Source organism: Protomyctophum parallelum (genome assembly GCF_964188405.1).
Source record: "Protomyctophum parallelum genome assembly, chromosome: 8".
Lineage (NCBI taxonomy): Eukaryota > Metazoa > Chordata > Actinopteri > Myctophiformes > Myctophidae > Protomyctophum > Protomyctophum parallelum.
Genome location: NC_139703.1, coordinates 52,684,823 through 52,697,073, shown reverse-complemented (window position 1 = coordinate 52,697,073; position 12,251 = coordinate 52,684,823). Strand labels below are relative to the sequence as shown.

The window sequence follows — 12,251 nt, the reverse complement described above, 5'->3', positions numbered from 1 at the left end:
CAAAATGAACTTGCTCCATTCAGATAGTGTTAAGTGGTCAGATGGGGGGGGGGGGGGGGGTCGTAGAGCAAGCAATAACACCAGACACACAACAAAATCATAATTTTGATCCGACTTGATATTCACTTTATGAAACATCATGGTCATGGTTATTACAATTTAACATTTTCATCACCAAACTATTCAATGTACAAGCCAGTCCATAATAAAGACAACTACAAACACAGCTACTTGATCAACTTGGCACACAGGAATGTTATCCTTTCGTTGTGTTATTGTATCGACACGGCAGATGTTCTACAGACAAGAAAGGTGGTCAGTGAATTGTGCTGATGCCAGATCCATTAGTGACCTGATGCCAGATCCATTAGTGACCTGATGCCAGATCCATTAGTGACCTGATGCCAGATCCATTAGTGACCTGATGCCAGATCCATTAGTGACCTGATGCCAGATCCATTAGTGACCTGATGCCAGATCCATTAGTGACCTGCACAAAATTACAGCAAAAGAAAAGAGCAAATTGTCGCCGTCAGGCAGAAACCATTTTTTTATTTCACAAATTAATATCCTATGTAGTGGAAAATAACCGATCTACAAGCTCACAGTGCATCCTAATACAATGCGCTACAATGTGTATGAGCATGTAGATCAGATATTTTCTGTTGGTTTAGCAATGTCAAACCAATGAAAAAGTACTAACAAATAGCTTGTGGCTAAATAATCTCTACGTTGGATCAGCTGTTCTTTTGTCCATTTCCTTAAAAAAAAATACCGTTTGACAAAAAGGTTTCCACCTGATGGCGACAACACAGTAACGGCTGGTGTTTGAGTGACTGGCACCCATGTCACATACAAATGGCTGTACACAGTAGAAATGTGTCATGGGTCAAATAATACACAGAAAACATACAGTATGCATTTTCTCTCTAATCAAGTCCATGATGGATGAAATGGAATCAAGCAAAGACGAGGAAGAGAGGAGTACGGAGGAGCAGAAAGGGAAAGAGGACGATGGAAAGGAAACATGTGAGTAGAATATGGAGGTCAACGAAGAAGGCTCAGACGAGTGGATTAATGTGGAGAACTGTGTCCTTCGGTGAGGTTTGGTGTGAGGTTGATGATATATACCCATTATTATAAAATGATCCACATGTATGGTCCCACAGAGAAGGGTCAGATCCATCACAGTAATAACCCAGAGGTCCAGGGGGTACTGGGGGAGGCGGTGGCTTCATGGTAGATCCACAACAAAGGACAACTTCTAGGTTAAAGTCTCGCCTTTCGTCACCTATAAGAAAATGACAAATTCAGATTCTGTTAATGACATAACATTTAACATACACATAGCATTGCCATACTTCTATAGAAAACAGTCTGCACTCACAAAGTTAATTTTATTTGAATGTTCTTTATGTACCGCAGAAGCACTCATGACAAACGGGACGTGTTTGGGGTACTCTGGCCCCTGACTAGGTGGACACCCGTCTGTCCCTCTCTGTTTGGGGTACTCTGGCCCCTGACTAGGTGGACACCCGTCTGTCCCTCTCTGTTTGGGGTACTCTGGCCCTGACTAGGAGGACACCCGTCTGTCCCTCTCTGTTTGGGGTACTGTGGGCCTGACTAGGAGGACACCCGTCTGTCCCTCTCTGTTTGGGGTACTGTGGGCCTGACTAGGAGGACACCCGTCTGTCCCTCTCTGTTTGGGGTACTCTGGCCCTGACTAGGAGGACACCCGTCTGTCCCTCTCTGTTTGGGGTACTCTGACCCCTGACTAGGTGGACACCCGTCTGTCCCTCTCTGTTTGGGGTACTCTGGCTGGTACTCTTAATCTATTGACAGTAGAGCACGTTCAGTTCTGGACTTTTGTCCCCTAATATTTGGATATGCACGATGACTTACCCTGGCTTCAATGTACTCGATCCTCCTCTCCAACGCCGTCAACTTCTCATTGAGGGTTGCTAGACGGGACCGACAGGACATATCTGTGTGTGCAAGAAACCCATTTGTCACATTATGTATGAGCACTGGAATGGACTCCACAGCCCACACTGTTTTACAGTACAATATTAATATACAAGTAGCCAGGCAATTAAAAATATAAAATAAGGTGGTGAGGAAGAATTTAGGTGGTACTGGTAGAATAATGTGTTATGGTGTTCACCTTTATGAATGATATAGTCATATAGGGTGGAAACCTCATTATGCCCTAGCCGCAATTTGCAACTCTAGATTTTTTTACAAAGGGTTGAATCTAGAGTTGCAACAAGCTCCATCCACTTCCTATTCATCATTTTTGGTTTGTGATCTGCTTGTCTTAAACGACGTTAAACTCACCAACATTGCAGCTGTAGTCCAAGCTTGAATTATCCTCTTTCAATCTGCCGAGCTTGTTTTTCATAAAAATCTACCGTAGAGATGTTATGAGATACTTTCTGTCAAGACATCCTCTGCAAGTGATTCTTTTTCTAAGTGTTGCAGTTTGGAAGCACTCGTTTCTGTTAACGGGTCACGCTGCTGCCTCCTGCATTATGTGCAAATTCGAAACAGGTTGAACGCAGGGCCGTTCAGTGACGTACGACGAGTGCTTCCAAACTCCAGCACTTCGAAAAATAATCACTTGCAGAAGATGTCTTGACAGAAAGTAGCTCATAACATCTCTACGGTGGATTTTTATGAAAAACAAGCTCGGCAGATTGAAAGAGGATAATTCAAGCTTGGACTACAGCTGCAATGTTGGTGAGTTTAACGTCGTTTAAGACAAGCAGATCACAAACCAAAAATGATGAATAGGAAGTGGATGGAGCTTGTTGCAACTCTAGATTCAACCCATTGTAAAAAAAATCTAGAGTTGCAAATTGCAGCTAATTATGTCCAAAACATACTTTTCAGAATTAAAATCCAAAAGTAGCACATCTACGAGCTCAAAACGCATCACTTTGCGCCACGTTTCAGACTGGCAGATCTGCTACTTTTGTATGTAGTGTGATCAAGCAGAAGGGACTGGGACTTAATCAGACCAGTGTGTGTCCAGTGGAAACCTCGTATGAATCTGATCTCAGGTCAGAATGGGTTCATCAGACCAGTGTGTGTGTGTCCAGTGGAAACCTCGTATGAATCTGATCTCAGGTCAGAATGGGTTCATCAGACCAGTGTGTGTGTCCAGTGGAAACCTCGTATGAATCTGATCTCAGGTCAGAATGGGTTAATTCACACAAAAAACAGACCTGGTACCTATTTTAATTGTGTACTGTACTGTACACAAGCAGCTTCTTTCTTATCTTGAGTATAATTTCGTAGGCCTATCGTCATTGTGTACACTGTACTAGGACTATGTACTTGAGAAAAATAGTGGATGAATAAATTAGAGGATATATAATTAGAATTACATTCTTGTGGAATAACAAACGCCACAGAACGTAGTAGTGAATCAGGCTAAATAATATATATAGAGCATCATTGACTTAAAGTAAATGTCTTTATATGTCTATATCTTTACGCAGAGATCGTTAATCAAAATTAATTAGGCCAAACATTCAGTAAATAATACAGTTTACTTTACAGTTCATACAGGAACTGCATTATTTACTGAATGTTTGGCCTAATTAATTTTGATTAACGATCTCTGCATAAAGATATAGACATATAAAGACATTTACTTTAAGTCAATATATATTATTTAGCCTGATTCACTGTTGATGTGGCCTGTGATTGATCAAAAACACTACCATAATGCGACATGGCGATCATTTAACACACATTCGTCACATTATGTCTTGACGTTCCCCCCCCCCCCCCCCCCTAGTGAAGCTAAATGGGCTAACACAGTAATGTCTGACTGCCGGGGAGTGGCCGTTAGAAATAGCATTGCAGATGCTAGCTTAGCATTAGCATGCACATCATTCACCGCCCGTCTGAGTCAGATCAGACGGACATGTTTTAATTTAATTAATTACCAAATGAGTTCAGAAAGTCGGCGATCTTCTTGATGCTGCTGGTGATGACCTCTATGTACTCCCGGTTGGCCCAGTCCTGGTGGATCTCTCTCTGGACGGGGTCTTCTTGGCCGGCCATCTTTGTTTGTGTTTTCTGTGTTCTGTGTTGGGAGAGAATCAAGGTTTAGCCGTCAGAGACGGTACAGCTACTATAGGCTGGTGACTGGTTCCTGTTCACTGCTCGGTGCTCACATCCCGTCCAGAACCCGCCTACTGCATTCGGCCACAGACCGTTGTCGTATCCGTTTCCGTTTTAGACCGGATGTACAGTACAACCCGCAAAGGGAATTTCGTCAGACGAAAAGCTATCAAGGAGTCAGACAGATATTTAACCAGGGGGGGGGGGGGGGGGGGGGGGGGCAGTCAGACAGATATTTAACCAGGGGGGGGGGGGGGGCAGTCAGACAGATATTTAACCAGGGGGGCAGTCAGACAGATATTTAACCAGGGGGGGGGGGGGCAGTCAGACAGATATTTAACCAGGGGGGCAGTCAGACAGATATTTAACCAGGGGGGCAGTCAGACAGATATTTAACCAGGGGGGCAGTCAGACAGATATTTAACCAGGGGGGCAGTCAGACAGATATTTAACCAGGGGGGCAGTCAGACAGATATTTAACCAGGGGGGCAGTCAGACAGATATTTAACCAGGGGGGCAGTCAGACAGATATTTAACCAGGGGGGCAGTCAGACAGATATTTAACCAGGGGGGCAGTCAGACAGATATTTAACCAGGGGGGCAGTCAGACAGATATTTAGCCAGGGGGGGCAGTCAGACAGATATTTAACCAGGGGGGCAGTCAGACAGATATTTAACCAGGGGGGCAGTCAGACAGATATTTAACCAGGGGGGCAGTCAGACAGATATTTAACCAGGGGGGCAGTCAGACAGATATTTAACCAGGGGGGCAGTCAGACAGATATTTAACCAGGGGGGGCAGTCAGACAGATATTTAACCAGGGGGGGCAGTCAGACAGATATTTAACCAGGGGGGCAGTCAGACAGATATTTAACCAGGGGGGCAGTCAGACAGATATTTAACCAGGGGGGCAGTCAGACACATATTTAACCAGGGGGGCAGTCAGACAGATATTTAACCAGGGGGGCAGTCAGACACATATTTAACCAGGGGGGCAGTCAGACAGATATTTAACCAGGGGGGCAGTCAGACAGATGTTTAACCAGGGGGGCAGTCAGACAGATATTTAACCAGGGGGGCAGTCAGACAGATATTTAACCAGGGGGGCAGTCAGACAGATATTTAACCAGGGGGGCAGTCAGACAGATATTTAACCAGGGGGGCAGTCAGACACATATTTAACCAGGGGGGCAGTCAGACAGATATTTAACCAGGGGGGCAGTCAGACAGATGTTTAACCAGGGGGGCAGTCAGACAGATGTTTAACCAGGGGGGCAGTCAGACAGATATTTAACCAGGGGGGCAGTCAGACAGATGTTTAACCAGGGGGGGCAGTCAGACAGATATTTAACCAGGGGGGCAGTCAGACAGATATTTAACCAGGGGGGGCAGTCAGACAGATATTTAACCAGGGGGGCAGTCAGACAGATATTTAACCAGGGGGGCAGTCAGACAGATATTTAACCAGGGGGGCAGTCAGACAGAGATTTAACCAGGGGGGCAGTCAGACAGATATTTAACCAGGGGGGCAGTCAGACAGATATTTAACCAGGGGGGCAGTCAGACAGATGTTTAACCAGGGGGGCAGTCAGACAGATATTTAACCAGGGGGGCAGTCAGACAGATGTTTAACCAGGGGGGGCAGTCAGACAGATATTTAACCAGGGGGGCAGTCAGACAGATATTTAACCAGGGGGGGCAGTCAGACAGATATTTAACCAGGGGGGCAGTCAGACAGATATTTAACCAGGGGGGCAGTCAGACAGATATTTAACCAGGGGGGCAGTCAGACAGATATTTAACCAGGGGGGCAGTCAGACAGATATTTAACCAGGGGGGCAGTCAGACAGATATTTAACCAGGGGGGCAGTCAGACAGATATTTAACCAGGGGGGCAGTCAGACAGATATTTAACCAGGGGGGCAGTCAGACAGATATTTAACCAGGGGGGCAGTCAGACAGATATTTAACCAGGGGGGCAGTCAGACAGATGTTTAACCAGGGGGGCAGTCAGACAGATATTTAACCAGGGGGGCAGTCAGACAGATATTTAACCAGGGGGGGCAGTCAGACAGATATTTAACCAGGTGGGCAGTCAGACAGATATTTAACCAGGGGGGCAGTCAGACAGATATTTAACCAGGGGGGCAGTCAGACAGATATTTAACCAGGGGGGCAGTCAGACAGATATTTAACCAGGGGGGCAGTCAGACAGATATTTAACCAGGGGGGCAGTCAGACAGATATTTAACCAGGGGGGCAGTCAGACAGATATTTAACCAGGGGGGCAGTCAGACAGATATTTAACCAGGGGGGGCAGTCAGACAGATATTTAACCAGGGGGGCAGTCAGACAGATATTTAACCAGGGGGGCAGTCAGACAGATATTTAACCAGGGGGGCAGTCAGACAGATATTTAACCAGGGGGGCAGTCAGACAGATATTTAACCAGGGGGGCAGTCAGACAGATATTTAACCAGGGGGGCAGTCAGACACATATTTAACCAGGGGGGCAGTCAGACAGATATTTAACCAGGGGGGCAGTCAGACAGATGTTTAACCAGGGGGGCAGTCAGACAGATATTTAACCAGGGGGGCAGTCAGACAGATATTTAACCAGGGGGGCAGTCAGACAGATATTTAACCAGGGGGGCAGTCAGACACATATTTAACCAGGGGGGCAGTCAGACAGATATTTAACCAGGGGGGCAGTCAGACACATATTTAACCAGGGGGGCAGTCAGACAGATATTTAACCAGGGGGGCAGTCAGACAGATGTTTAACCAGGGGGGCAGTCAGACACATATTTAACCAGGGGGGCAGTCAGACAGATATTTAACCAGGGGGGCAGTCAGACAGATGTTTAACCAGGGGGGCAGTCAGACAGATATTTAACCAGGGGGGCAGTCAGACAGATATTTAACCAGGGGGGCAGTCAGACAGATATTTAACCAGGGGGGCAGTCAGACAGATATTTAACCAGGGGGGCAGTCAGACACATATTTAACCAGGGGGGCAGTCAGACAGATATTTAACCAGGGGGGCAGTCAGACAGATGTTTAACCAGGGGGGCAGTCAGACAGATGTTTAACCAGGGGGGCAGTCAGACAGATATTTAACCAGGGGGGCAGTCAGACAGATGTTTAACCAGGGGGGGCAGTCAGACAGATATTTAACCAGGGGGGCAGTCAGACAGATATTTAACCAGGGGGGGCAGTCAGACAGATATTTAACCAGGGGGGCAGTCAGACAGATATTTAACCAGGGGGGCAGTCAGACAGATATTTAACCAGGGGGGCAGTCAGACAGATATTTAACCAGGGGGGGGCAGTCAGACAGATATTTAAGAAGCTAGGAAACGCCACCATGTATCCGAGGAGGATCGCTGCCTCTTTTTGCCGTCGCCCGTAAACCTCTGGGGGTCACAGTGGGGGTTCTGGGGGTCACAGTGACCCCCAGAACCCCCACTGTGACCCCCAGAACCCCCACTGTGACCCCCAGAACCCCCAGCCTCAAATCTAAAAGGTTTGTTTGGCGACAATAACAACAAGACAGTTTGTCTATATGGCGACATGTGGCTCAAGAGGTCGTCCAATGATCCATGGGTCGGCGGTTCGAATCCCGGCTCCTCCTCCTCCTGTCTGACATGTGGAAGTGTCCTTGGGCAAAGACACTGAACCCCTGATCGCTCCCGATGTGCTGGTTGGTGCCTTGCATGGCTTCTGCCCGCAATCGGTGTGTGAATGTGTGTGTGAATGGGTGAATGTAATGCACAATGTAATGTAATGCACAATCTATGTAAAGCGCCATTTACCATTTATAATATAGGGATGGGAATGGCCAGGCATATATCACTTGAAGAAAGGAAAAGAAGCAAGCACTCAGTTTAGTAGTTTCAAAGTAATAAAGTCTCGGGTGCCTCGATTCAAGTATAGATGCAGTCCATAGACGAGAATACGAATACCAGCACTTATATTATCCAATAGGATTCTTGTTTAATTTTCACCCCCCCCCCCAGCAGCACCAAGCAAACATAGAGACGTTTCGGCCTTCCTCAGCGTAAATCCTGAAGATTTACGCAAGATGTATACGCGATTTACATCTAGCAAGTGATCTGAGAGTCAGCATTTTCCTCATAGACTTTTCAAAAAGTATTTATTTAGAGATGCAACGATACTGATTTTTCAATTCCGATCCGATATATTCATTTTGAAATTTCCCGATATCCGATATTTGCCGATCCGATATTTGCCGTAGTCTACATAGCAAAACAAATAAATACAAAAAAAATCAAAGAGGGGATGTTTATGGTTAAGTGTTTAACCTGTAGAAATAAGAATATGAACTGTTTAACCTGTAAAATTTAAGGGAATGGCAACCTGTTAATAAATACTATGGATTATTATGTGCAAAGGTACATTTTTACCCCTAATGTGATGCCTGCATGTAACCTGTTAATTCATTCTATGGTTTATTAATAATAATAATAATAATAGTAATTATTATTATTGCTATATACACGTGGATACCTTTTTACCCCTAATGCGATGCCGGGAAGCAGCTGCGCTATCATGAGACAAAAGCCTTGAGCCTTACCGACAGAACTCGGGGAGCAATAAAATACCTCAGGACGTTTGTTTTGGCGCTGTTGTTGTGTTAATGCTACTTTAGTTTGCAAACTCTGTCTTTGTCTTAAGAAAGAATTGCACTACACTTACAATCTGAATCAGTGTTTGAGCTTCTGACAACAATGTCATGGTTTGATAACTGAGCCAATTGTATAAAGACGGATTTAACCACGACGACGACGCACGCTTATTCTTCATCATCGTCACAATCATGCAGCATTTTTTTCAATGGCAATAATAAAGTTACAAAGATTGAATCACATAGCGCTAAACAGCACGTGTGTGCAGTAAACATATAGCAGAAGAATGGATTACAAGAGCAATCTCATCACAACAATGTCAGAACGCAGCTATAGATGATAGGCTCCACCACACAACTGAACTGCATGCAGTGACTGATCCGTGCGACGACGGGTAAACTTTATACTTTTATTACTGTTATTAAGTCTGTATTAAAGTGATTCCATTCTCTTGCATATTGCACCTTAGTGGGGCTTTTTTCTATAGTCTCTGTTTGCAGTCTGTCTGTACATACTGGAGGTTGGATTGGCTCACTGCACTGTCTGTGCAGGACGGACTGTAAACATTAAACACGTGTCCCTGTTCTAGTTTGTCATTTCGCTCCTATGCCACCAAAATGTAGAACGCCCTACCAACTGTCATTAAGACATGTGAATCCCTTGACTCCTTCAAAACCGCTGTCAAAGGGCACCTACGGACGGCTGCAATTCAAAACTGGCCTCTGTAAGATCTGAATCCCCCCCACCCCCCCCCCTTTCCCCTCACTGTATATGTATCTTTTCCCTTTTTGCTTCCTATATGATGAATTCCTGTTCTGTTCTTTAGCTACATAGAAATGTCTATTTGTATGTCTCTAAATGTTTTGATGAATTGAACAAGGTGGACCCTGTTGTAAACAAGTGTAATGCTTAATTGGGTCGTCCACTCATACAGTTAACAGTCTCTGTATTGAGTTTGTGCTTGAAATGTACTGTCAATTCTGCAAACTGTTAATACATATTTCAATCAATCAATCAGATGTTTTTCACAGCGAAATAATGCGTAGCTGTCCGCGTCAATGCCCGTGTTTCCCCTTTATTTTAACCACAATTCCAAACAACATAGCCTATGAGCCTATACCGATGTGATTCTTGTCTTATGCGTCGGGCAGGCGTTGTGTGGAGTCTGTGGACCTTTAGCCAGGTTCTGTTGTTGTTGACAGTCACAGTCTTAAATTATCCATTAGCTTTTAAACATTCTATTCTATTCGCCATAGAGCACCGAAGTCTGACGTCACTTTCAGTAGAGGGCGTCAGTCCCCAGGTTCATGTATTTGTTTAGTTGCATTGAAATCCCCATTGAGGCGATTTTAGATCGCCTCATATAACAACTGTATATAAACATGTCACCCCGGCCGCTTCACTCATATGGATATGAAGAATCAACTGACTGAGAGAAAACGCTAATGTTACTGCTGCTGAATTAGTTAGATTTTCACTAGAAGCAGACTGTATCATATATGAGTGACTGACTGTTGCAAACGATACAGAGACACCTTCCTGACAATAACGATACAGAGACACCTCCCTGACAATAACGGTACAGAGACACCTCCCTGACAATATAACGATACAGAGACACCTCCCTGACAATATAACGATACAGAGACACCTCCCTGACAATATAACGACACAGAGACACCTCCCTGACAATATAACGATACAGAGACACCTCCCTGACAATATAACGACACAGAGACACCTCCCTGACAATATAACGACACAGAGACACCTCCCTGACAATAACGCCGAGACAGCTTGTTTATTTTTGGACCACAACGCTTATAGTAGACGATATTAAGATCACCCCATGTTATTCTCCATAGAGAAATTACTTCCGCGAACCAGGGGAATGGAAGGGATGAGCGAGTTACGTCAGGACTTTAGAACCAGGGGAATCGTCGGGATGAGAGCGTTACGTCAGGACTTTAGAACCAGGGGAATCGTCGGGATGAGAGCGTTACGTCAGGACTTTAGATCAGGGGAATGGAAGGGATGAGAGCGTTACGTCAGGACTTTAGAACCAGGGGAATGGAAGGGATGAGAGCGTTACGTCAGGACTTTAGAACCATGGGAATGGAAGGGATGAGAGCGTTACGTCAGGACTTTAGAACCAGGGGAATGGAAGGGATGAGCGAGTTACGTCAGGACTTTAGAACCAGGGGAATGGAAGGGATGAGCGAGTTACGTCAGGACTTTAGAACCAGGGGAATGGAAGGGATGAGCGAGTTACGTCAGGACTTTAGAAAAAGGGGAATGGAAGGGATGAGCGAGTTACGTCAGGACTTTAGAACCAGGGGAATGGAAGGGATGAGCGAGTTACGTCAGGACTTTAGAACCAGGGGAATCGAAGGGATGAGAGAGTTACGTCAGGACTTTAGAACCAGGGGAATGGAAGGGATGAGCGAGTTACGTCAGGACTTTAGAACCAGGGGAATGGAAGGGATGAGCGAGTTACGTCAGGACTTTAGAACCAGGGGAATGGAAGGGATGAGCGAGTTACGTCAGGACTTTAGAACCAGGGGAATCGAAGGGATGAGAGCGTTACGTCAGGACTTTAGAACCAGGGGAATGGAAGGGATGAGCGAGTTACGTCAGGACTTTAGAACCAGGGGAATGGAAGGGATGAGCGAGTTACGTCAGGACTTTAGAACCAGGGGAATGGAAGGGATGAGCGAGTTACGTCAGGACTTTAGAACCAGGGGAATGGAAGGGATGAGCGAGTTACGTCAGGACTTTAGAACCAGGGGAATGGAAGGGATGAGCGAGTTACGTCAGGACTTTAGAACCAGGGGAATGGAAGGGATGAGCGAGTTACGTCAGGACTTCGGTGCTCTATTGAAGTACGAGTACGTGTCACGTACATTAACCATGTAGCCCAGCATGTAGTGCGTGAAAATAAACGCATTGATGAATGAAGGAATAAAACATAAAATAAAACCTTTCTGACGGGATTCGAACTTGTCTTGTTCTCAGCATAAGTTCACCTGTCTGGAGCATATAGTCCAGTGTGCCGTTCTATCCACAACGTTTAGTAACCGCAATCACATCATGGAGTATAGAACCAGCCATTAAAACGCAGCCTCACTAGGTTATGTTCAGACCTCAGTCACCACAATGGTTTGCAACATAGTTGTTTAATTTAATTCATTAATTAATTCATTGTTGTTTCATCACAGCTTGATGGCTAGGTGGTCCACGTTGGTCATCACAGCATAATGGCTAGGTGGTCCACGTAACCATATTTACTATTTTCTAGATGTTATATCAGGTGTAGGTCATGTAGATGTTAAAGGAGAATTCCATGCTAGAATGCTTTCTTATCTTTCTTACCTTTCTTTGTAGTTGTTACGTCCCCACCAAAGAGGTGCAGGTGTTTTTTTGTGCAAAAACTCCATTGGCAATTTTCCCTACCATAAGCCCTCAAT

At 45.2% G+C, this 12,251-nt stretch overlaps 2 protein-coding genes across 2 annotated transcripts in view; one reads left to right on the top strand and one right to left on the bottom strand.

Annotated features, from left to right (window-relative positions):
- Positions 1–158: 158 nt before the first annotated feature.
- brk1 (BRICK1 subunit of SCAR/WAVE actin nucleating complex) lies at positions 159–4,087 on the bottom strand. The gene is made up of 4 exons (XM_083770457.1): positions 3,957–4,087; positions 1,903–1,985; positions 491–1,291; positions 159–352 (listed from the first exon to the last, which is right to left on the bottom strand). The coding sequence occupies exons 1-3, from the start codon at positions 4,072–4,074 to the stop codon at positions 1,265–1,267; spliced, it is 228 nt and encodes a 75-aa protein (XP_083626583.1). The 5' UTR covers positions 4,075–4,087; the 3' UTR covers positions 159–352; positions 491–1,264.
- Positions 4,088–8,969: 4,882 nt separating this feature from the next.
- LOC310862519 (plasminogen-like) overlaps positions 8,970–12,251 on the top strand; it is a 95,776-nt gene continuing 92,494 nt past the window's right edge. Inside the window, exon 1 of the mRNA XM_083770456.1 lies at positions 8,970–9,178. The gene's annotated coding sequence lies outside the window, so the exon portion shown is untranslated. The remainder of the gene's footprint in view (positions 9,179–12,251) is intronic.